Raw genomic sequence first — 24,520 nt, forward strand, 5'->3', positions numbered from 1 at the left:
GTGGGTTTTTTCTAAAACTTTGTTCTGTCAGTTGACTCTTTTGTGCCTTAGTTCACTTCGTTTATTACTATGATCTTTGAACACAAAGTAATACCCGTTAGATGCTACAATTTATATGAACTAAACTACAAGCTTGACACACAAATATGTGTAATATGAATAATACTTCCTCATACGCCGTATAAGACCACTTGCACAAAGCGATCATAGCGCTACGACTTCTTTAAGCCCATGTTGAAGAATGGGAGCTACAATCATTACAACACTAACATCACTTTGTGCAAGTGTGCCCTAGGTCTAGATTTTCGAAGTTTTCTTAGTGTTAAGATGGTCGTAAGTGTCATGCATTAACATTAACTTATGACAATATTAGCTCTGAGACAACTTCAAAACTCTAGGTCCAGCGTCCCAGGTCTCATTGATGGTTAATAATTGACGAACATGTCACTTGCTTGAAGACGTAAATGGGTCTTGAGAAACAGCTAGTAATAGCAATACACAATGCTGACCCAAACAATGCAATGTGTTGGGGGCTATTTTGATGTTGTGTTGGAAAGAGGGTTGGAAATCATTTCGAACGATTGTTTGTTAAAATGTCATTACTAATGGTGAGATACAGAGCGGCACCTGTAGTGATCATGAGCAGATAAAGCTTGTCCATATCATACCTTCTAGGGCCGTAACGATGCATCGGTCTAATCTGTGATAGTACTTGATTGATGGTAGAAACAAATACTATCGATGAATCGATAGTATGTGAGACTATGGACAGTTTACTAAATGACTTCCGTTGATAAATGCGCCGCGCAAAGCACAGAGGATACCAGATTCGTTCACTTTGATTTAGAGTAATCTACACTGTTACCTCTTAAACAAACTTAATACAGGTTTCAAGATTCTGGTCAGTAATTAAAAGAGACTGAAACTACTTCAACTTGCTTTTATTTCACATAAACCAAACATTCATTTAGAAAATGAGCTCAAATAATTCAAGGAGAAAACAAACTATTGCAACAGTATTGCAATAGCTGGTAGCAATGAACTATCGCTATTGCACTAGTAATTTGCAATAGCATCTCGCAATAGTTGATTCCCTATATAGTCACCCCTCATACCCTACCTTTGTGGTGTGTAAAAGGTACTCATAACGGATCACAGCCAATGTTCTGTAGTGTATGGCGAAAGCTTGGCACACAGTAATAACACGTATTCCATTTCCCCAAGTGCTCGCCAAACTACCCAGTGCCCCAGCTGCTCGCCAAACTACCTAGTGACCCAGCTGCTCGCCAAACTATCCAGTGCCCCATGTGCTTGCCAAACTACCCAGTGCCCAGCTGCTCACCAAACTACCCAGTGCCCCAGCTGCTCGCCAAACTACTCAGTGCCCCAGCTGCTCGCCAAACTACCCAGTGCCCAGCAAATGTCATCATTATGTAACTTGATAGCACACAGTCAGCAGAGAGAAATCATTCAATAAAATCATAAGAAAATTACATTTTATTGAGCAATGTGTTGACAGTGATACTAATATCAAACCAGGAACCGCAGGTTTCCTTTTTGAAGTATCGAAAGTAGAAACAATAACTTGATGATACAAATAGTTGCGAATCGTAGAATTTGATATTTTGTATTATCGTGAAAAGACATGTGAATAGTTCAATACGAAGGCACGACCTGCGCTCAGTACACGCCCCTGTATGCTTATATATTCAAGGTATCCTCGGTATAAATGGAACTTGCGCCCGGTTAGGGGGGACATATGGCACCGGTCATCAGAACAGGCTGGAGATGCTGAAGAATCCAGGATTGACACACGGGAAGTAAACAAACTGAAATATATATCAGACATATATCATGACGTGATATATCTAGGATACTGTTCAAAACTGTGTTCAGCCAAACTCACCAACTCCACCTGCCAGTTAACATAAGTCAAATGAAATGCTTTCTTGTAAACCTTTTTCCTCAAAGCTAGGAATTGTTCAAGAAGTATCAGATCAAACGAATAAAGTGGCATGTGATCAAGAATATTTGAAACAAAAAACAGCTGTGAAATCAGTATGATGTGCCATCCATATTTGAACACTCAGATATCAATCAAATCTTGACGACACCTGCACACATTATAAAGTGTTTACTGGTCACGAGGGGTCCATGGGTTGATGTACCCTCCACGTGTGTGTAAACAGACATCGCGGGTACATCAACCGAAGGGCTACGGGAATTTAGACAAACATCGCGGATACATCAACCAATGGGCCCCGAGGGATCAGTGAACAACGTATTTATCCTGCCGAACACTTCAATGTTAATATTGAATTGCTTGAAGTACGGGTACAAATCTGTGTGTAGCCAACGCTTTTGGTTACAAGAAATACAGATTTAGAGTTGACTCCCTGCCATCGATTTGCATTCGTAAAACATTGGTAATTTCCGTACATCATATATGGTTCAATGTTATACGAGATAGAGAGGTAATACCACTAAGTACCAAATGAGTAAGGCATTCCCAGCGGGGTACACGAAATGTAACTCGCTTGTAAACGGAGTGCACAGAAAACAATAGCAGAGGGTTCAGTCCATTAGAGAACAACTTTTTATGGGTGTGACAAGGTAAACGTGTATAGTGCATGGGCATTGTATACACGGATACATCATGTTGTCTTTCATATCAAAGAAATTCAAATTCTAGTCATGTAAATATTATGACTAAGGCGCGAGTGTGTACAGTACGACCAGTCGCCATCGGGAGTGTCTGTCGTCTTCAAGGATGTGAGTGCAAAGGCGTATAAAGATTGCAGGAGTGACGAGGTAGATTAGTCAGATATTATTAAGGAAACAAAGCCGTGTCTGTCATGGGATGGATCTATATTGACAAATCACGAGTAATCATGCCCTTTTTAAAATACTGAATAAAATACCTGCATATCTCCATGATTACACTGACACGTTTTTCATCGTCATTCATTTTTTACATAATTAGAAATGTCCCATTTATCAAAGAGTTTCACCTGTATAATGACATATGGGTAAAGGTATCTTGATGTTCGTACCATGGTCAGTATTATCCCATGGTAAAAATAATCATTTGTTCAGGTATATATGAAAACATTATGTACTCTAGGCAATAGGTGACGGGGCGAATTTGAGAGTTTAAACACCACTGAGAAAAACTGAAAAATATTTATGATACAATGATCAATGATCTATTCCATTTCACTAAGGGGGCATATTCGTCGTTTTCAAATGAACGTGTGTGTGTGTGTGTGTGTGTGTGTGTGTGTGTGTGTGTGTGTGTGTGTGGCGTGTCTAAGTGGGTGTGTGCATGAGTGCGCACACATATGTCTGTGTATAAGAGAGTAGGAAAGTATTTTACTGGTTTATGACTATAAACGTTCATACGTACCTCATCGAACTCGCCAACATAGTTCTCAAGGCCCTTGCCGGCCCCAATCTGTAGCGGGCAGTCACTGCGCCCGATATAGTCGTTGATATCTGCAGTATAAAGACGTATACCAGCAATACAAACAATACATAGCGTCGGACATGTAAGGGAAGTAACTCTACACAGCGACGTTAGACATCCGGTTTTTAGTCACGATAATGATTCAATTTGTAAAGTCAGTTCTATGTTATTCTTTGCTATTCTATTCGCATACACGTTTTATTGGTCCAGTCATGAGGTAAAACAATGTGCAGTGCTTTGGAAACTGAAAGTTTGCATATATGTGGGATTTTTTCAAAATGGCTGTTTAGATATGATGCAGAAAGAGCACTTATTCTGATTATTCGATAACTAAATGATTGTAGGTCACCAGGTGGACCTTTTCGAGACAACTACATGATGAAGGATGATGAAGAATAAGAACCATAAAACACTGTTTTTATCATGATGTAATTTCTAGAGACCGAAACATATTTTCCGTACTCTGCTAGGGGAACGAATGACTTACAGCAAGGCAGCCACTGGGAAATCGAGAAATAGGCTCACGTACCTTTCCGAGATCAGGGAAATATTTTTAAAAGCCTTGTTCCATTCAAATATGTTATCTTTATAAGGTATACTATGAGGTATCCGTTCACCTTTTGCGAATGTCTGCTTGGGCTGGCCTGCTACCTGGACTTCCACAGCCGTCTCGTTCTGAGCGATCTGCACCAACACCTCCTCCCGAACGTTCTGCATGAGAAGATGACACTATGTGAATACCTTTAACTGACAGATGAGGTGGAATTGCGTTAACGCCATGTTCAGGTATGTTCTAGGTATGTTCTAAAACCAATATTTGGTTCTCCTGAAAGACACTCATCCGGCCTGCCCACTAGACGCGATCCTTCATTCACTTCTGTGAGTTTTATAATAATTACTCATGTTATGAGTGACTGCCACTCTTAATATGAAAATGGGTAATATTGAATAACCTGCTCGACCTTACTGATTTTCCTATTATCTGTCAATACGTAAATGAACCCTTTAATGATGTTCAGTACGACGCCACACCCTTCGTCATACACCATCTTCTCTTGTATTTACATTATTGAAGTTTGAGCGTTTGTTTGTCACACTAATTTAACGGAGACATTTTGTTTCTTCAGTGATATTATCCATATTTTAGTGCGTTTTTAACACAACTGATGGCCTCACATATTTTACCCATTTGGGGATTCGAACCTACATCAGTCGGCGTGACTAAAGGCTCCTGCCCAGAATGGTATACCTGCCTCTAGTATGATCAGGGGCCTTACCACGTTGATATTTCTCACAGTGATGTTCATATCTCTTTCGTCGTTTGTCATCCTAAGACTGAAAGTCGTCGTAGCAAACTGATTATGATGCCGTCCCGGTCGCAGTTTGAACTCCATGGTGGGTGGAGCATCTACGCAGCCGTTGCTAAGTATGGCGACGTCACGGAAGGTGCGCTGCCCCGTATACTTGAAGATGAATGCCATGGCGAACGCTGGCCGAAGAGGATTCTGCTGGAACATTGGGAGGGATAGGAACGACGAGCCGTCGAAGTGGGCGCGGTCGGTAACGACTATGTTGCCAGTGGCGGTCTGGTCGCATCTGTTACTGTACTCCTTAAAGCTCTGGTCGTAGGAGAAGCGGCATGATTCTTCACAACCTGTAGAACAAAAATTAGGTAATTGTGACTCTGTGTTTACCAGCATATAGGTTAGGTTGTACACCATACATCAGCAACATTCTGACCTGCTGAGGTCATATTAACGCCAATTGAAATTACATTCCTGCAGGTGTAGTACGTCTGTAAAACAAAAGCTCTCTCAAAATGTGTTTCTTACAACTTTTGTGTGACTGTCATTTACACCTAGTTGAATGCAAACAGTGGGGTAAGTATCAATATTCTAACATTTAGTTCATGGTATTAGTATTGATATTAGTATAGTTTATAGTGTAAAGATGACAAGAATTTTTTATGGATGATCAACTTCTTTATTGCAGGGTAGCGACGTTTCGGTATAGATTCTTATACCGTTTTCAAGCGTGTGGGGAATGGCAGGGGGAGTACAATATATATACAGCAGAGATGAGCATGTGATGACAATACAACAATAACAGGATTAACAATAACTATATGAGGTAACAATACATTAGAGAAGTGTTGAGGTAAGCTGATAAAGGACTGAAGCCAGCGGGTGAGTTGACAGAAGCCAGAGTGAGATGAGTGGATTAATTGGTGGAAGCCAGGGTGAGTTGAGTGGACAAATTGAGACTGGGGGCCAGAGTGGGTTGATTAATTAGTGTTAATGATGCAGTTGAATGCCGGAGAGACAAAGACGCCTCGATCCCTGTTGATTGTTGGGTTGTGTCTGCGGATTTGTACTGCTTCAGCAAGTTTGCGTTGTTTGAAGTCATGTTTGTTGCTAGCAAGTGTTGTGACAGTGTCCCAGTTGATGTTGTGGTCAGGAAATTTGGTGATGTGTTCCGAAATGGCTGATTTTGTGTCATTTCGGAACACATCACCAAATTTCCTGACCACAACATCAACTGGGACACTGTCACAACACTTGCTAGCAACAAACATGACTTCAAACAACGCAAACTTGCTGAAGCAGTACAAATCCGCAGACACAACCCAACAATCAACAGGGATCGAGGCGTCTTTGTCTCTCCGGCATTCAACTGCATCATTAACACTAATTAATCAACCCACTCTGGCCCCCAGTCTCAATTTGTCCACTCAACTCACCCTGGCTTCCACCAATTAATCCACTCATCTCACTCTGGCTTCTGTCAACTCACCCGCTGGCTTCAGTCCTTTATCAGCTTACCTCAACACTTCTCTAATGTATTGTTACCTCATATAGTTATTGTTAATCCTGTTATTGTTGTATTGTCATCACATGCTCATCTCTGCTGTATATATATTGTACTCCCCCTGCCATTCCCCACACGCTTGAAAACGGTATAAGAATCTATACCGAAACGTCGCTACCCTGCAATAAAGAAGTTGATCATCCATAAAAAATTCTTGTCATCTTTATCTCAGCAACTTCTAGAATGCCTCTCAAACTGTTTATAGTGTAGCTGACTGAGCGAGTTTAGCAATATTTCAGCAATATCACGGCGGTGGACACCAGAAATGTTCTTCATACATCGTCCAATGTGGAGAAGCGAATCCGGGTCTTTGGCGTAACGAGCGAACGCTTTAACCACTAGGCTACCCCACCGCCCCTGAATTTAGAGACAATTGAAATAACAATGATTACAGTAACACGCCGTTTATGCATAAATAACGACAGAGTAGATGCAGTTATGTCTTGTTACCTCTACCCAGAGATAAAACTCTGGCCAGATTTTTATCGAGTTTCATACAACATTGGATAAAGGAAACTTCGCTTAAACGTCCTTAGTAACCAGGGACTACCAGAGCTCCTCAGATGAGACTTTGAAAGTCCTTGTATTTTGTTATCACATTCAAATGTGTCTATACCAAGAAAGTCGTGCCTGACGATGAAGAGAGAACAAGATGATGTAGTAACCGGAAGTTGTGTTCACTGAACCGTTGTCCTGGATACGGTTCTGCTACCACTAATGAAATGAGTTAACGACGTAGTTTGGCATTGATGCCAAAGATGCAACAACCGAACATGCTTCTCTTATGGACGCGACGTCACACAAGCACATGTGGCTCATGTCAAATTTCGTATCCATGGATAAAACATTGTTTTCGATAAATATGAAAATATCCAACAACTTTCTTTAGAGCCTTTCTTGCTTGGGCATAACGTCGGCGCGTTCACGTTGAATTTCAGCCAAATGTGTTTGTTTATGAGTTTGACAGGTAAACAGCTAAGCGTGTGGCTAACGTTTGTAAACGACATGTGTGCTCCAGCAAACCAACAAACGAGCAAACATCACCGTGTAGTAATATGCACATGTACATTTTTATAACGATCTTGAACTCGATATGTCTTCAAAAACTTGTATTATTTGATTTCCGAATATGTCCATTCAACTCCTTATGGAGCACGGTTACTTTTTCCAAATTATGATCAAGTTATGGAGATATTTGTTCCCGGTATAGAAGTAAGACAAGTGATAAGGATCAGTAGTTACTTAATGACAATGACATTCACGGGTGAACGAATTCGAACACAATGCACGTGGAACCCTTCAGTTAAGTTGTAAATCTATGTTTGTTCTCCGTTCCTACAATTTGTCTGATTCAGTAAATTTAAATTCGCACAGTGATGTGAAACCGTGCTCAAAAACCGTTCAAAAATGTCATCCGTTCCCAGTTGCGCAGATCGATGCTCATGTTGTTAATCACTGGAGTGTCTGGTCCAGACTCGATTATGTACAGACCGCCGCCATATTGCTGAAATATTGCTGAGTGTGGCGCAAAACTAAACTCACTCACTCACTCACTCATGGTTTTATCCTGAACTTAAGCAAACTGCCAAAACACCGGTTCTAAATTCCCAACATGACAACAGAATATTTCTATACGTGCTTGCGATAATCGTCATACTTAGTCTTCAGTCATCAGAAACCATGATGGAGTTTGATCAAACACTTGATACCGATTATTAATGTCAGTTTTTAGCGAACCTTTCATATCCTTCATAAGCTAATGTCAAACTTGTTACATATTTCCATAAACAACTATCTGTCATTCAGATTAGTTCCACTTTACATTGATTAGGTCGTACCTATGCATGTGTTTTATCTTTTTCACATCTATGGATATTTAAACACTGCCGACTTTTGTCCTGTTTTCAAAGTGTGATTGCATGGTGTTCCTTTTAACAGATCGTTATTCATCATGGCAGATAATATACGACAATATTGATAATAGTTGTCATAGCTCCATGTCTATTGTACAAATAAGTACAAATTGATAAAGTGTTCTTTCGGCGCACCGAAAGTCGGGGTTTATTTCCTTACACAGGTACAGTGGGTGAAGTCCATTTCTGGTAGATGTGATATTGCGCAATTATTTCCCAAAAGAGATAAAACTTACCTTTAACTGTTATCAGCCATATTCCAATAAGCGTGTGAAATAGAACTGCTTTTAACCATGTCTTTGTGAAACGAGCATTCATTTTTGGAGGAGGATAAAACTAATCGGGTCGACGATGTATTCCCGTGGCCAAATCCAGCTCCTTTCTTGAGTGTCTGCAACACCGGGGGCAGGGACGTGTGTTCGAGTCAGCAATATTCAAAATCTGCATTTGTCTTCAACAAGATCAAGGCTGTGACAGGTAAAACATTGTCTGCTTAACGCCCCCATTGTCAGTGAAGTCTGCGCTGTGTTAAGACGCAGTGAGCTTCTACTGTTAGTTCTGTCAGTGGGACCATGTTTTAAACGTTAGAATGGCCGTAGACAATGTGTGACTCTCACGTCCCATTCCAGGGGATGTTGACAGACGGGTCTACCTCGACCCTCACCAACACGCGGGGATTGCATGGCCCTAGTCGCTGTTTGCGTGCCTCGAGGACAACAAGAGAGTCGATTGTTCTTGGAAGTAGTGAATTTAAAACGCCAGCACCAGAGACCATCAACCACGACCAGCTGCTAAAACGGTTTACGAAAAATCAGTGTTAACGTAAGGGTTCGCTAGACACGCCCTCATGACAGACTCGCCGTCATAGCCATAATGTTGCCGAGTGCAGTGTTAAACAAACACACAAACAATCAGACAATATAGTCAAAATTGTACAAATTACTCTGCAATCCTTTCAGCAGAGATTTCTCATACATATGGAACAGGGTTTGTCGCCGGTAGTTGTCACTGTACAACTGTCAAACCTCGACCGGACATATTTAAAAAACAACAAAGCGAACCAAATCCTTATCCTATATGCGGAGTAACATATATATTTCATGTACATAATGATCAATTGATGACACTTTGAACAAGTGGACCGTGTCTTTATTTGTTATTTGTTGCAGTTTACTCTGTATCCTTGTCCAGAGCTTTTATTGCTTGCATATCGTCCTTGCAGAGTTCAAAGTTAAATATCTGAAACAAAAACAATATCCAATCAGTACTTTAAAAAGTACTGAGTCTCTCTGCACTTTCCAACACAAGGTACTGGTACGGTTGCATTTGTTTGTTTACGTCATTTGAGGCGACACACCCATATATAAGATATTATATGACGTGTGTGACACAGAATATTAAACCTTTTTAAAAAAATACACCCAGGGCTTTTCTATAAGCACAGAAATCCACATAAAATAACGACTAACGAATCAAGGTCAGATACTGACTATGATACCAATCGTTCTCAATAAGATGGCACGTGTTGCCTCCCCCGTGGCCTCAAACACAGGGATGTGTGAAAGAAAGAAAATTGTTCACCTGATGAAACAAGGGAACGTATGCTACAAGACAAACGAGCAAACTGTATTGAAGATCATTTGCTCTAAGTGAAAGATCAACAAACTATGTGCATATATTTTATTCACTGTAGAGGGAACTCGGTTGTGCCCCTAAACGGTACGGACAGCCTCTAAATCTAACAAATGAAGGAACACCAAGGTATGAGGTGTCACACACAAATACCAAAGTGTAAATTGGACATCACCACCATTACATTTTTTGGCACACTCATATACATGGCACTGAGGTAAAATGAATTAAATCACAGACACAACAATTACAAAACAGACACTCACATCCATGCTCTGGACCAGACAAAATGTATTCGTTGCCCCGGGAACCACAGCATAGCCCCTCTGTATGCCCCACCTGAGTATCACCTGATGTAGAGAAAATTGTAATTGAGTAGATTACCGTACAAAATGTATCAGTTGTCGTTTTGGATTTGTCGTGCACAGTTCATAACGTCAGTCAGACTAGTTCCTGAGTTGAAAACTACCTCTCTCGGCGAAACAGTGAGTGGGTGGGTTGATTCGTTCCATAACGCCGCACTAAGCCATATTCAAGCGATATGGTGGCGGTCTGTGAATCAGACAATCCAGTGATCATCAACATGAGCATCGATTTGCGCAATTGAGATACGATGACGTGTCGACCAAGTCAGTGAGCCTGACCACCCGATGCCGTTAGTCGCCTGTTATGACGAACATGGGTTACTGAAGACCAATTCTAGCTCGGGTATTCACCGGCCTTCAAGTGAGGGTAACAATTCGGGCCTAGATTGCCTCACTTCGACAATCGACGTGCTGTATTTAGTGAGATTAGTTGAAACACAGTCTCTCAGGGATATCATTATGGTCAGCAGTACATATTTAGTATTAAAATCTATCACAAGGCTGTGGGAGAGATGTCTGCAGGAGTACCTCATGTCATTGCTGCTGTACAGAAAATATTATATACCTGTGCGGCTGATTTTCCGTATTTATTTGCGATAGCGACAATTGGTTCCTGGCAGCTGTGCGAGTCCTTGGAGATACTGCAACAGAAATCTGCAGACTGTGTAACGGTGTTGACGTAAAAGATTAAATTGGTTATACATAAAATAACACTTCGCGTGCGTGCATGCGTGTGCGTCCATGCGCGCCTAGTCTATTACATACACCTGGTATTATACTCTTACAATCAGTTGTCCAGAATGTCAGCATAGAGTCCGTTTTCATCAGCCCTGCAAAATGTCTAGGTTGATCAGTAAATGTCAGCTTCATGTGGAAGCGATTCCCATCACGGCATGGTACTGAGAAAGCATAGGAAACAACATCAGTAGTATTCCATCCCATATTCCTGACATACACAAGGGACGCTACTCGGACATTGAATTGTGGCGCGTTGCACAACTAGATTACCCGTGATAAGAATCTTATCAAGATCTATATCAGCGCGGTTTTATTGCTTTGCAATATTTCGATGTAAATAACATGTCTCACTTCGTTTGTCCTAGAGTCCCACATGGCTCACAGCCAGTAGTGGAGATACCGTTTTGTAGGGAGAACTGGAGAAGCTCCTCCTGGCACAGAGACGGAGTTATCTCCACCTGAAATCATTCAAACGATCAAAAATATATTTCCCATCTGAAGCAGAATTTGCATTGACGGATTTGTTTACTTCTAAAGTCTTCTTTGTACCTGATTGTTCGCAGGCTTGTACTTGAGGCCGTCCATTTTGAGAATCCTCTCCAGCTGTTGTTTATTGAAGTTGGAGACGCCGATAGACCTGACAAGACCTTTGTCCACGAGCTTCTCCATGGCCTGGTTTAGGTAGAAGAGAAAATACTCACTTAGAGCATGTAAGCAATGACAATTGTTTTTTAACTGTTTTGGCAAACAGCATGGTAAAAATAGCATATCAAATAACGCCATATATGAGGAATATAATTATGTAGAATGCGCCAAAGGGTTACAACCTTGATGAAACATGCTAAGAGGTCTATGGTAGAAGTATGGACAGTTTCTAAACTGAAGCGTCAGTTTCCGGACGAGGATGCCTCTTCTATTTCCACAATACATTCAAGGTCTTATGGGCGGGATAGCATTATTATCTGCAGGTGGGCAAAATATCAGGGAAAAAGCAGCATAAACCAACTTCCAAAATATCATGGATTATACATCAAGTTGTTAAATTGCTGGTCGGAAATAGAGAATATTTCAAACGTATCGCCTGTTACGGTTTATTGTTTCTCGCTGAGAGGAGAACAACCACCTACCCTCCAAGTGTCCAGGAAGTCGGTTGTAGTCAGTTTGGTTCGCTCAGTCTCCTGGGGAAACAACATGAGTAGATACACACCTGTCCATATGCAGTACGGAAAATACGTAACTAGTGTCATAATATCAATGGTTGACATTTTTTGCACACCATATAAGCTCATTGTGGTTACAGTAAGGACATCAGGATAGAAGCTTATCCTGCCTTCGGGAGACAGTAAGCACTAGATGTTAGCGGTTATTTGTCTTCTGGCTACAGTACGTACGCGCTGCAAGATGACGGCAGGACTATGTACACGCTGCATACCTTAAATACACTAGTAGTAAGAGTAACCTTGAATGTGATGTCTATGATTTGCCGGCCGCTTCACTGGGACTGTTAAACTACATGCAATTATGATGTGTGCCTTGAAGTGTCAATTGACCGACGCCTACAGACGGGAAATTCACAATTACTGGGCAGATATGGACATGGAATGTAAAATCAACACCCATGCAAGTGTGCTGACAAATCAGCCCAAATGTCCGATCTGACCTTCCCTAAATTAGTTAACTATTACGACTGTCATTAAGTTATTTTCATCGCGCCCTTTCCAAGAACGATTGCTGAAGAGCTCTGATCACTGGAAGGCTTTTGCAAAGAGATGCATTTTGAGTTGGAAGGAACAGGGTTTGGCAGAGTTCCCCATGTCTAGAGGGAGAGAGATCCCTGCTTTCTCACTAAATGTTATAACATTTGTTTGTTTTGGGAACATCGAGCTGCGTAAGATGAGCTGAACGGAAGTGGTTTTTAGGCGCGCGGGGGGGGGGGGGGGGGGGGGGGGGGGAGAGGGAGGGGGGGCGTGCAAAGCAATCAGTGTTTGCAGATAAAGTGGAGCCGTTTGTTGCAGTGAGTTGAAGACAACGGCCAGGAGCTTGTAATTGATCATGAGCCTGTTTAGAACCGCTGTTGTGTGTTCATATTTTGTGTATCAAAGTCCTGGGTGCCGCATTCTGGACAAACTGTAACTTATAAAGCTGGGTTTGCAGTAATTCAATCGAGATGTTACCATATCATTGACAAAGGCTTTTGCGACTGAGGAATCAAAATAAAGCCTTATTTGGTTGATATTTCTCATCTGGAAGTAAGCAGATTTGCAGACAAAATTTACATTGCTCCCTGGTGTGTGTGGTTTCCATAGTGACTCCATGCCTTGACTTGGTAAGATCTCGTGGCTACTCAGTTTCAGATTTGGAAATGATGTTCTTTCTTAACAAGACATGTCTGGAGCTGAATATCTAGACTTCTGCATTGTCATCATTCAACTTAAGGAACTTGTCCTGCATCCAAAGTCTGATGTCATTTACACAGTTTGTGATAACTTGGTATGTGTCTTTAACAGAAAGATTGTTCAACGGTTTAAATCAAAGAAACAGCTGGGTATCCTCCGCGTAAAGATTAAAGTACAGCTTACGTGTTCTCGAGATGTGTCCAACTAATATGGTATAAATGGCACAGAGAATAGGTCCCAGTACTGACCCTTGCGGCGCGCCATACAAATCTCCTCTGCGTTGTTCACAAACGCACACTGAAATCTATCAGTTAGATAGGAGAGCCATTGCAAGACTTTTCAGATCAGGTGACCCCAGTACAGGATTGTAGTCGTGAAAGCATTACTTGGTGATCTATTGTGCTACTGAGAGGTCCAACATAATAAGAAAAACAGCTCCGTTAGAGTCCATTGCTTTCAATAAGGCATTTTGTATGCGAACGGGGGATGGTTCTGTGATGTGGCCTACCCTGTAGGCTGACTGCATAATTTCACCAAGAGTGTTTTCCTTGATGTGCATCTGCATCTGGTTTGCTACTTTTTTCTGTAACTTTGGAGAGGAATGGTAGTCTTGACTTGGCCTGGTCTTAGAAAAATCAAAGTTGGCGGCCGCGCAATTTGTAACCAGAACTGGTTCTTGAATATACGCTTGTTACCAGAAGTAAGCTGAGATCTTTCTCGCAAGTCGCAAGCTAGCGACCACAGTGGAAGCCGAGATCCAGCTTAGTACCGGAAGTAGTCCCTCGCGAGACTTACAGGTTCTATATATATTTCAGGACTGGCAAGTGTATAGAGACAACAGGCGAGTACAGTTGTGGAAGCATTATATAGTGAAGGGTGTTAATAAAATAGACTACATTTTACACAAGGACAGAGTTTCAGACTCACTGTAAAGACCATCGGGCTCTGTAACAGGTAGAGATCGATATAATCCATGTTCAGGGCCTCCAGGGACATTTGGCATGCTGGCAAAACTTGCTCCGGTTCATGACATTGACTCAGAATCAGTAACTGTAACTTAAAGCTAGATGTAAATGTAAGCGAATGTAGCCACAACCAGCATGGAGTGACGATATTTGTTCATGCTGATGTGAACAGTAGTTCATGATTAAGCGATACTTTCAACCGATAAAAACTATTTGTAATCTTTATCGTATAGAGGGGTAGCGCTTTGTGAGTTAACTATAGATGCTACTTTGTATGTTCTGGATGTCAAAACAGAATTCGAATCCACAACGCCAGCACACTAATTCAGCGATCTAGTCCATTTAGTCACCGACGCTTGCATAAGAATTAGATAACTGGAAGTCAGTATCACACATTGTTTATACCCCTCTGACAAGTGAATTGGCCGTCTGAGTGTGGTGGATTCGAATCCCGTTTAGACTCAGTTGCAAAAAAACTCAAGGTTGTACAAGCTACGTCACATACTGTAGAGGAGTTACTGTCGTCCTCACATCAACACTAACAGTGTGTAGAATGGCACTATTATGTCATTGTGTACGAAGTGGCAACAAGACCACGTGTCTGGAATGGAGGGGGATATATTTGCACAAAGAACATCTCGCTTACAATTTGCCATAATTCCATATTCATTGATTCATTGCTGCGTACTGCATTGACATCTTACCTTCGTCACAATGAAAAGCTCTTCTCGCTTTATCCTTCCATCATTGATCAGTTGTTTAATAGTGACTCCTATTTCTTGCTGTGTTTCATGAACTGAGGTGGTGTCAATGTAGCGGTACCCTATCTGTATGGCCGTCCTCACAATATTCCCGACCTCGCTGACCTGACACAATCAATATAATGCCCTACTCATTCACATATTATTAAAATTACGTCATCATCTAATCACAGAAATTAAGAATTAATCATGTTCATCATGTGCATTACATACTGAAACTGAAAGGTAAGTAATCTGAATGTTCTGTGAGATATATTTTAAATTATGAAAATGAACATCATGGATATTTAATACGTAATTGAGTGATCAGTCGTCCCTACAAAATATGCCCATAATATTCATGAATCCTACCCTTTTGTGTTCAGGATATACTTGTTAACTAGTATCTGTGTCTCCGTGTATAACCTCTTCCGAATCGAAAACTTGGAATCACACTGTACGTCCAATTTGTCTAAACGTGTACTTACATGATCTTTTCAGAGTACTTTGTAGATAAACATAGAGATAAAATAGAGATATTTTAGTTTCGTTGTATGCCTCTGATTTTCCAACTCAGTATGTTTCTCTCCATTCTACCATAACCGCGTCATCAGGATTTTAAACAAATACATACTGTGTTGGAAAAGCAGAAGTATATATAGAGGTATATATACCGCTGAATGAATTTAATTAACCAATCGCAGTCCAGTATTTACTGACATTGACATATCGACGTTTCTGATAAGGACGTCGATGGCTGTCATGTTGGAAAAGTAGAGGTATATAACGTACCGCTGAATGACTTCAATTAACCAATCGCAATCCAGCATTTACTGACGTCAATACTGACGTTGACATATGGACGTTCCTGATAAGGACGTCGATGGCTGTCCCTGTCACTATAGTCCGTTTGTCTCAAAAGTGGACCGATGAATTGCCGTCTAGCTCCAAAACCAATAAACATAACATACTCAGTGAAATGCTCATCATAATCAGCACATCACACCAACTCTGTGAGTTTCATTGCAGAATACTTTTCATTAAAATATAAAAGTTCTTTAACAAACTAGCATTACAAATATTGACACAGTTTACTATTTAATACGAGGGAGGAGTTCAGAGAAAGGGACAGCTAGGTGTGCGAGGAAGCATGGAGACAGCACAGCAGCAGGTTAATGAATGTATAACTTTCGCGGCACTTGTGCACGTGCTTCTCGAACAGCTGACTGTGCCTTTCCTTGCACTCCTTCCTCGTAATAAACAGTTAACTGTGTCAGTATTTAATGATAGTTTGTTAAACAACTTTTTTATTATTTGGAAAAAAATTCTGTAAAAAACAAATTAGTTTTTGAGTTGCATTGCAATTCATCGGTCCGCTTTTGAGCCAAACAGACTATATACTGACCCATTGAGATTAAGCGCAGATGACGCCTTGAACTATGTAGAACACCTTGGTATGAATGGAAGACTGTATGAAGATAAGCAAGGTCAGTTCACATGTGATATTCCTTACAATATTCCATACACGAGTGATCAACAATGGAACAAGTGTTGTTGGTTTTATGATAACAGCCTCTTTGCTCTTTCCTTATGATTTTTTAAATGTTTTATACTGTTGAGCATTATGCATTACAGACAAGGCTTAAATATGGCCATATGTGGGAAAATCTTTAATATTATTTCATCAATGTATTCAAATGGATTGTGCAATTACTTCACGTGTAATGTTGGTAGTCGTCAAGGATGCATACTGAGTACACATCTGTTCCTTATCTTTATTACATCGATGCACATGCTGTTGATCACTGGGTTGTCTGGTCCAGACTCGATTATTTACAGACCGACGCCATATAGCTGGAATATTGCTGAGTGCGGCATAAAACTAAACTCACTCACACTGAACTTTGAAAAAAAGATTGTGGTTGGATTGTTTTCTTTTGAAGTAAACGTGAGCAAGTCAAAGGTTAAGGTGTTTCGTAACAGTGGCCCAGTAGAAAATTATACGAAAACGTATCTCTGAGGCAAGAAGCTTCTGATAGTGTTGCACACAGACTACTTTGGACAAAAGGTAAATTCTCGCCATGTATCACCAGCACACACAAAAAAAACGTTAATGGCAATGTACACGTGTCTAAAGAGCATCTATTACCTGTACTGAACAGGGATTTTTTGTGTAATGGTTAAACCATCAGCGTGTCAGAAATCTGGACAACAAAATTTTAAAAATAAATAAAAAGTTCAGATTCCAGAACTGGGTAATGGGTGAATGCGGTAGTGCTCACATATATGTCACGGTTAGCGAAGTACTGGCTCAGATTAAGTACATATACTCTTGATAAAAGTGTTCTACCTCCCCAATGTCTTTTTAATATTAGTCTCACGGTGACAGTGGTGGAATAGTATTGGCTACAAATGCCAAACATATTCTATTTCAGTTTGGGTTTTGTTTCATATGGACAAGTCAATAAGACATTTGGATAATCGTAAACAATATTGTTAATAGTGACTACATACTCCCACAAATGCTTCAACTAGGTTTAGGTATTTTTACAAATGAAAAAAATGTTAATTGTTATTCCACAATATCTGAGAATAGTATCATTTAGATGAGGAAGTATTAGACTGATGACAGAGACCGTAACATACAACATGAACACAAAAGATGAAATCCAGGTTTTGCATGTATAGTATTCCCAGAAATTATTGAGAATCATGTTGCGACATGTAACTCATTACGTTTATTAACTTCTGGCGTTTTACTTACATAAACATGTTAAAACATCATCCTTTTACAGTCTCAGTCTTGTTTTAGTACTTTGTTAGACCTCCTTGCTCAGCAACGCATGCCTTAATACGCCTAGGCACGCTACCCATCAAAATTTGTAGGTAATCGTGTGACAGGGTATCCCAATATTGGACCACCTCGGCCTTCATATCTTCAATATTTCTCAGTCCCTTTTGGTTTATTCTGTCCTTCATGACTCCCCACACATTCTCAACTGGGTTTAGGTCTGGGCTGTAACTGGGCCAGTCTAAAACTTGAACATTTTCGCCCGACAACCACTGTTTTGTGTAGCGCGCAGTGTGTTTTGGGTCATTATCATGCTGGAAAATCCAATTATCTTCATACAATGTTTGTGCTGTCGGAAGAAGGTGACCATTTAGAATGTCAACGTATCTTTCTTTTGTCAAGTTTCCCGTGAAAACACACAATGGCGTCACTCCGCGAGCCGATATGCCACCCCACATGTGAAACTTCGGGCTATGTTTTGGTCGCTGGTAGATAGGTTTGACAGTATCTTTGGTCCAAATTTTCACACAATTAGGGAAAAGCCAAACAGAACTTTCATCCGAAAAGAAAACATTATCCCAATCTTGATTTTCATGAGCCCGACACCAGTTTAAACGTTTTTCCTTTTGTGCATCTTTCATCAACGGCGAGGGAATTCCACGTTTTTTCACCCAATTAAGTCTCTGTAATTCCTGCCTAACTGTTTCATTGCATACCTGAGGACTTCCTCTGCTAATCATTTCATTTCTGATGTTCTCAACACTTTTCAATTTGCCCCTACTCACAATCTGCCCAGTCTTCGGCGATCCACAACACTGAATTTCCTAGGCCGACCTGCCCCTGCTTTGTGCTATATCCCGGTTGCTGTTTGAATATTCTTCAAAGTTCTGTATACTGTAGACAGAGGAATACCATGTCTACAAGCTAACACTTTAGCATCAGCCTCACCCCTTTCAAAATCATCTAGAATGAGCTTTCTTTTCTCTCTTGCTGTAAATTCTGCCATGTCAACACAGGAAGCCGTCTGCTCAGACAAGGGAGATAACTCTTGACGTAATGAGCTGCCTTCTAAGCCTTCAAGAGTTGTCTCCCTTATTTAGTTTGCTTAGTGCATAGTGAAAGCCCTTTTTCCAATCTTAGCATCATTAGAAAAAAAACAAAGATTTTCTCAATAATTTCTGGGAACACTGTATTAGATGAATATACATGTAGCAGAAAGATATGTTAATATGGCGGCGAACTGAACATTAAATGTACAGTTAACAGTTAAAAATACAGAAATTATGTGCAAAAGATAAGAAATAACTTAATAGCAATTAATAGGCCTAATATGAATATAATGAATGATACATATCTGTATATGTCTATGCATGTCTACCTCATTCTATGATAACACATTACATCCTCTCCTCAACCTCCTGGTATGTAAAAAAAGCAACCTTGAGAAAAGTAGAGGTTACAGGTCTGGGTGGCCATTGGCATCTATACTATGTCTATACGGATTATTGCATTGACTGGAACACTGAGTACGTTTTTACAGTTCTAGTCAAGAAAATCCCGCGGAGTATTCCTACAAGGGCACAAACCTTGGAACAGTTGTTTGTTCCCAACCCAAGCATGGGCATGTTGTAACCGCTGCTCAGACGCATGCTCGGGATTCGGTCCGCCATTATCTGAAAGATATCCCAACCGAAACTTAAAACGATAATCACATGGTAACTACTATTACGTCATCTTGCAACAGTACCTGCAGTGTAGATAATATCACATGTTGTGTCTTTCTCTATGTGTCATTAGTATGAGAGTGAAAAAAGATTATCATCCATATGTAGGGTGTGTTAATTGTTGTAAACGCGGATTGGTCCGATATGGTAATATATGACGTCATAGGGTGACGATGTAGAGAAAAGTACATATGACGTCACCATGTGACGCAATCTCTTCTTACTTCAGTGACGTGTTATTAAGCGGCCTTCCCTCGGTAAACTTAAGTTTGACAACGCATGTTGTTAAAATGTTACAAACTGAAGTCTTCACACGTCTAACACATGTTGTCAAACTTCCGTGTCATTTGAGCGTTACCATTTTGTAGGCTGATTTTACCGGACGACCAAAATGTGTCACGTGACACCTCGGAAAGTTTGATGGAAAAGTTGGTGAGAAAAACGACCAATCCTGTTTCTCGACAACTGTTTGAGAAGTCTAACATTGGAGTTGGTTGCGAGATGTACGATTGTTCACACTCTCAAACTCATGTTTGATAATATGCGTAGTCTTACTCTAGTTTTAGGCCGCTTTAGATTTCAGAGGATTGGTATGAGGTTTTACATGGCTTGTGGTACGCAAGAAGGCCTACGGCAGTTACGGCCCTTGTCACAGAGAGATTGTTCCAGAGAACGCTTTATAGAACGTTTGATCATGTAACCTTATTAAGTATGTGTATACATTGTGGATTGTGATGTCACACGCATATGGATGTTGTGATGGTAAACAGTAAGACAGGAAGTTGAGTAATTATACATCTATCTACCACGACAGTCATCGGTGTTGAACAAAGGACTGGGGTGTAACAGTATTGACAGGATATATACACACGGGGCAGATAGTTAATAATTCATGGGTTATGGACAAAGACTATGTGTGCTTTCAGAATCAAATATAGCTATCATAATTATATATAAATATTTCAGGACATAACAAAGTCAGTATCAAATGTGCAGTGTGACCTACAGAAAAGTAGCATGTACCCAAACATATTCAACGGGCGAATATTTACAAGCTGAGAAAATCACAATGGTGTTCAACAATTAACGATGAAACGATATGTTCAGTCAGCTACGAGATGTGGATAACATCAATATTTTGATAGAGCATGTCTACATATCTGAACATAAAACAATGCTCTTGTACATTAATATATATTGTTAAAGATTTCCAAATACAGGAATGTACCAAATGAACATGATAGTTTTTATGTGAGTACACTATGAGTGAGTTTTCTATGAAAGAGTTAAAATGTGAATTAGACGCATGGCTACAATGCAATAACAGTCTAATATTTGAAACCAATTTTCTTAATCGTAAATCATCATTACAATTGTTATGTGAAAACATACCCCACGCGTGACAATTGTAATAGGCAAATACCTTTTCATAGCCATAACATTTATAAATGACAAGGTTAGTTTTAAAAGGGCGCACAACTGAATGACTGGGGCAGGGTGACACGACAGGAGCAGGGGTCGTTGAAGTTAATCCCACCTAGAGTCTTGCTCCACCACGCCACGTCATCCCCGAATACCTGTACACGTATTGCAAGACTATTCCTGGATACAGGATGCATGTGCACATTGTGCATATCAGGTTGTTGTCAGTGAGTTGAGGTCCAGTGTACAGGCTCCCCCGACATGACGTCACCGACACCGAGGTACGTGCACGACGGCACGAACACATAGTATAGGACCATCCAGCGTGTGCACAGTACAATCAATAGAGACATGCAGTCACGGTGCACAATATTATATCAAAAACTAAACTTTGCAAAACTGCATTGTTTAAATGTAGGTCTATCTTACCGTTTCAAGTTTTAGAACGAAAGAAGGTGACGGACGTTGTATCTACTGCACCATCAGGGTGTCAGGTGTAACATATTGAACAGAAAATGTTGTAAATCTCATGTGAAGTTCAAACTGCCAAACACTTTTTTCTGCTATGCTGGTAGTACACAGAAAGCAAGACGTAATGTACGTAATGTAATGGCAAGGCAAATTGCTTTCCATGTCAGTATGTTTCTACACTAAGGGCTGATCTTCAAATCATAACAGTATCACTGTATTCGCACAGATCAGGAATACAGACATGATTAATAAGACACACAACCTCAGCGACAGACCAGGTAAAATATATTTATGTGTATTTGGGATGTGTTTCATACATAGCTTATACAAACCCTGTAAGAGGCAATGGTACTAAACGTTTTATACAACCTGCCTGTTACAGACCATTTTCATATACGTTTTTTTCAAAGCCCAGACAATGTTAATAGGCGCTTTTTATACAACCCTGTAAGAATCAAGATACATCGTGTATATATATATATATGTATGTGTATATATATATATATATATATATGTGTGTGTGTGTGTGTGTATGTTGTGTGTGCGTGTGCGTGTGCGTGTGCGTGTGTGCGTGCGTGTGTGTGTAATGTGATGCAATTCCAGAAGGGGTATATATCTGCTGCACTCACTAAAACAAGCAACCTACCTTGTACGGCCATACAGAGCGGATGGTGTCAGGTGTTATTTTTCACGCAGCGTGCTTAAATCCCGGATAACACTGGCTTTTTTATCGTTGTATATTCAGTGGTTGAGGAAGTGCTGTGTGTGCAGATGTCTCTTACGTTTCAACTATAGACAGAGTTTGGCTACGCCGATTGGTCAGTTGTTGATTGATACGGAATGCCACGTGACATATCTCGCTTGAAATCGGTCATGTTAGAGTTATAAGTTAGACTAAGCTTAGACCTGAATATAGAAAATAAATCCCTTTTAAATTGAAAAGGAGCCCAGGTGAGAAGTAAGCTTGAACTTGAGGAAATCTAGACTTGCTTCCTTTAGGGCTCTAGCTTTGAGGAATGTTCTGGGCAGATGTTTAAATAATGCGGTTCAGGGACTGTCAGACAGACTAAGCGTGTGTATTGTGTGACTGTGATGGTATAGTGGGTGGCTCCCGATGTCATTGATATGTTTGAATAACAAGGTTGTATCGTGTTAGGATATTTCATATTTTTCCTTCACTCATGAAATGGAAAGACAACTAAGTTTGCCCGCAGAAGGAAAAATATGCTTATTGTGCATTATTACTCAAGCATTATGACAGTGTTGATCCCTGCAGGTACAGGTCTTCAGCAAACCATGCTTGTCGTGGGAGGCGGCTAATGGTATCAGGTTGTGAGGCGCCCTGACTCGGCTGACACATGTTAGTGTAGATCATGATGTCAGCTCTTTATTGTCTGGACTGCTATCATATTGCTGCACACTGCAACGTGCAACGCCAAACAACAAACAAAGAAAGAAATCATTAACGCTGACAACCAGGTGACGGTTACATGCAAATTTCGACCTGGGGTGAAGTCGGTGCGCTTGTTATCAACAACTGGTTTGTATTTATAAACAAAATAACTCACCTCCACCGTGACACAGTCAGCGGCACTTTACGTTCACTGCCCATACGTAACTACAAATAAACTAAATGTTGCATGGTGTGATAGAGTGATTCCAGACTCTAGAGATTTGGTTCGTGTATGGGAACAATGTGTGAGTCACATATCTTTGGTGAAGATAATAACAAACGACTCTGTTTTCCATACATCAAAGGGTGTATCTTGTGCTTATCTAACACCATACTGGAGGTCCCATGACCTGTATAATCTTTACCCTCCCAACCGACAAGGTTAACGTGGATAACAGAATATTTTTTATCAAAACATATATAGACAAAATGTTTTGTCCAAGTGTAATCACAACATTCGCCATCGTGTGTACGTTCTACCTTTGTCTTAATGGGACAAATAATCCCACTTAGATCAAGATCACTATCCTGAAATTTTATGATTTTCTCTTTATTACAAGTGAGTGAGTGAGTGGGTTTTACGCCGCGTTTGGCAATATTCCGTCATTATCACTACAGGGGACACCAGAAAAGGGTTTCATACACTCTACCCATGTGTCGAATCGAACGCAAGTCTTCGGACTGACAAGCAAATGTGTTAACCACTAGGCTACTCAACCGCCACAGCTTTATAAGGAAACGTCGATATAGTAAATCCTAAACCTATGAATCGCTGAAATGAATGCCTATCGAATTGTATCACTTGCTTAAGTTGAACTTATATCTTGCCAGATATTGTTGCGGTTTCCACGTTTAGGTACGTATTTTTCAAATATGTGCCTTTGTTGCTGGTATCACCGCACAAACCAGTGCCCGGTGTAACAATTTCTCTGTACAATAACGCCATACACAGAACATAGGTAACCTGACTTCCCTGAGGTAGTAAAAGGAACATTTCATTGGTTTCAATGCCATTGAAATGTCACTACTGCACTTCAAAACGAGTGTACAGACTCGGGGATGGTGAAACCTTGCACCCCTAAGTTGGGACCGAACGCAAACCATTCAGAAGTATGATTATTATCAGTGTTAACAGTGTTAAAGTGTTACGTGTAAGTGTTCGCTCACATGGGTACAATGCATGAAGCACATTTCTGATGTGGCCACCATTGTATTGCTGGAATATTGCTACACTCACCGATTTCGTTTTTCGTGATATGCACATGGTCGGGATAAAATATCGAAATTTACAGTAAAACGTGTCAGTATGTTGTATACATTTAAGTGATGAAAACCAGAGTGGACGTCAGCAGCGGTTACGTGCAATTGGAGTGTTGGAAATTGGAACAGCTGCGCTTAATAATGACCAAACAAATATCACATTTATATTTACAACGTCGAATCTCCCTTATTCCTCGAGGAGCCAGTACTCCTAATAATCCAGACGTTGTCTGTAAACAAACTAGCACGCAGTCAGGTCGTTATGGCCGACTTAGTTCTTTCGCTTTGTCACGGGTGGGATTTCCCATGGCGTCAT

The 24,520-nt window shown here is 40.5% G+C and overlaps 2 protein-coding genes across 4 annotated transcripts; both read right to left on the bottom strand.

Moving 5' to 3' along the window:
• Nucleotides 1-925: 925 nt before the first annotated feature.
• On the bottom strand, nt 926-8,872 carry LOC137264835 (uncharacterized). The gene is made up of 5 exons (XM_067800170.1): nt 8,484-8,872; nt 4,744-5,120; nt 4,084-4,177; nt 3,407-3,495; nt 926-1,829 (listed from the first exon to the last, which is right to left on the bottom strand). The coding sequence occupies exons 1-5, from the start codon at nt 8,563-8,565 to the stop codon at nt 1,773-1,775; spliced, it is 699 nt and encodes a 232-aa protein (XP_067656271.1). The 5' UTR covers nt 8,566-8,872; the 3' UTR covers nt 926-1,772.
• LOC137264834 (aldo-keto reductase family 1 member B1-like) lies at nt 8,484-23,195 on the bottom strand. Of its 3 annotated transcripts, none has more exons than XM_067800167.1 (10): nt 22,138-22,259; nt 19,461-19,547; nt 15,048-15,209; nt 14,306-14,428; nt 12,110-12,160; nt 11,532-11,654; nt 11,334-11,440; nt 10,810-10,885; nt 10,146-10,229; nt 8,484-9,486 (listed from the first exon to the last, which is right to left on the bottom strand). In XM_067800167.1, the coding sequence occupies exons 2-10, from the start codon at nt 19,542-19,544 to the stop codon at nt 9,418-9,420; spliced, it is 879 nt and encodes a 292-aa protein (XP_067656268.1). In that variant the 5' UTR covers nt 19,545-19,547; nt 22,138-22,259; the 3' UTR covers nt 8,484-9,417. The 3 variants fall into 3 exon arrangements, with proteins under 3 accessions (XP_067656268.1, XP_067656269.1, XP_067656270.1); XM_067800168.1 differs by lacking the exon at nt 22,138-22,259 and adding an exon at nt 23,060-23,195 and having other exon boundaries at nt 9,307-9,486; XM_067800169.1 differs by lacking the exon at nt 14,306-14,428 and having other exon boundaries at nt 9,313-9,486; nt 22,138-22,258.
• Nucleotides 23,196-24,520: the final 1,325 nt, after the last annotated feature.

This window comes from Haliotis asinina, chromosome 15 (genome assembly GCF_037392515.1).
Source record: "Haliotis asinina isolate JCU_RB_2024 chromosome 15, JCU_Hal_asi_v2, whole genome shotgun sequence".
Taxonomy (NCBI): domain Eukaryota; kingdom Metazoa; phylum Mollusca; class Gastropoda; order Lepetellida; family Haliotidae; genus Haliotis; species Haliotis asinina.

Coding starts and splice junctions, on each gene's coding strand:
- LOC137264835 (XM_067800170.1), bottom strand. CDS start 8,565: ATGAATGCTCGTTTCACAAAGACATGGTTAAAAGCAGTTCTATTTCAC. Junction 5,121..8,483: donor ATGGCTGATAACAGTTAAAG/GTAAGTTTTATC, acceptor TTTGTTCTACAG/GTTGTGAAGAATCATGCCGC. Junction 1,830..3,406: donor ATGTTGGCGAGTTCGATGAG/GTACGTATGAAC, acceptor TATATATTTCAG/TTTGTTTACTTCCCGTGTGT.
- LOC137264834 (XM_067800167.1), bottom strand. CDS start 19,544: ATGGCGGACCGAATCCCGAGCATGCGTCTGAGCAGCGGTTACAACATG. Junction 12,161..14,305: donor AGAGCCCGATGGTCTTTACA/GTGAGTCTGAAA, acceptor TTGTTTCCCCAG/GAGACTGAGCGAACCAAACT. Junction 10,230..10,809: donor ACGGAAAATCAGCCGCACAG/GTATATAATATT, acceptor TCTCTACATCAG/GTGATACTCAGGTGGGGCAT.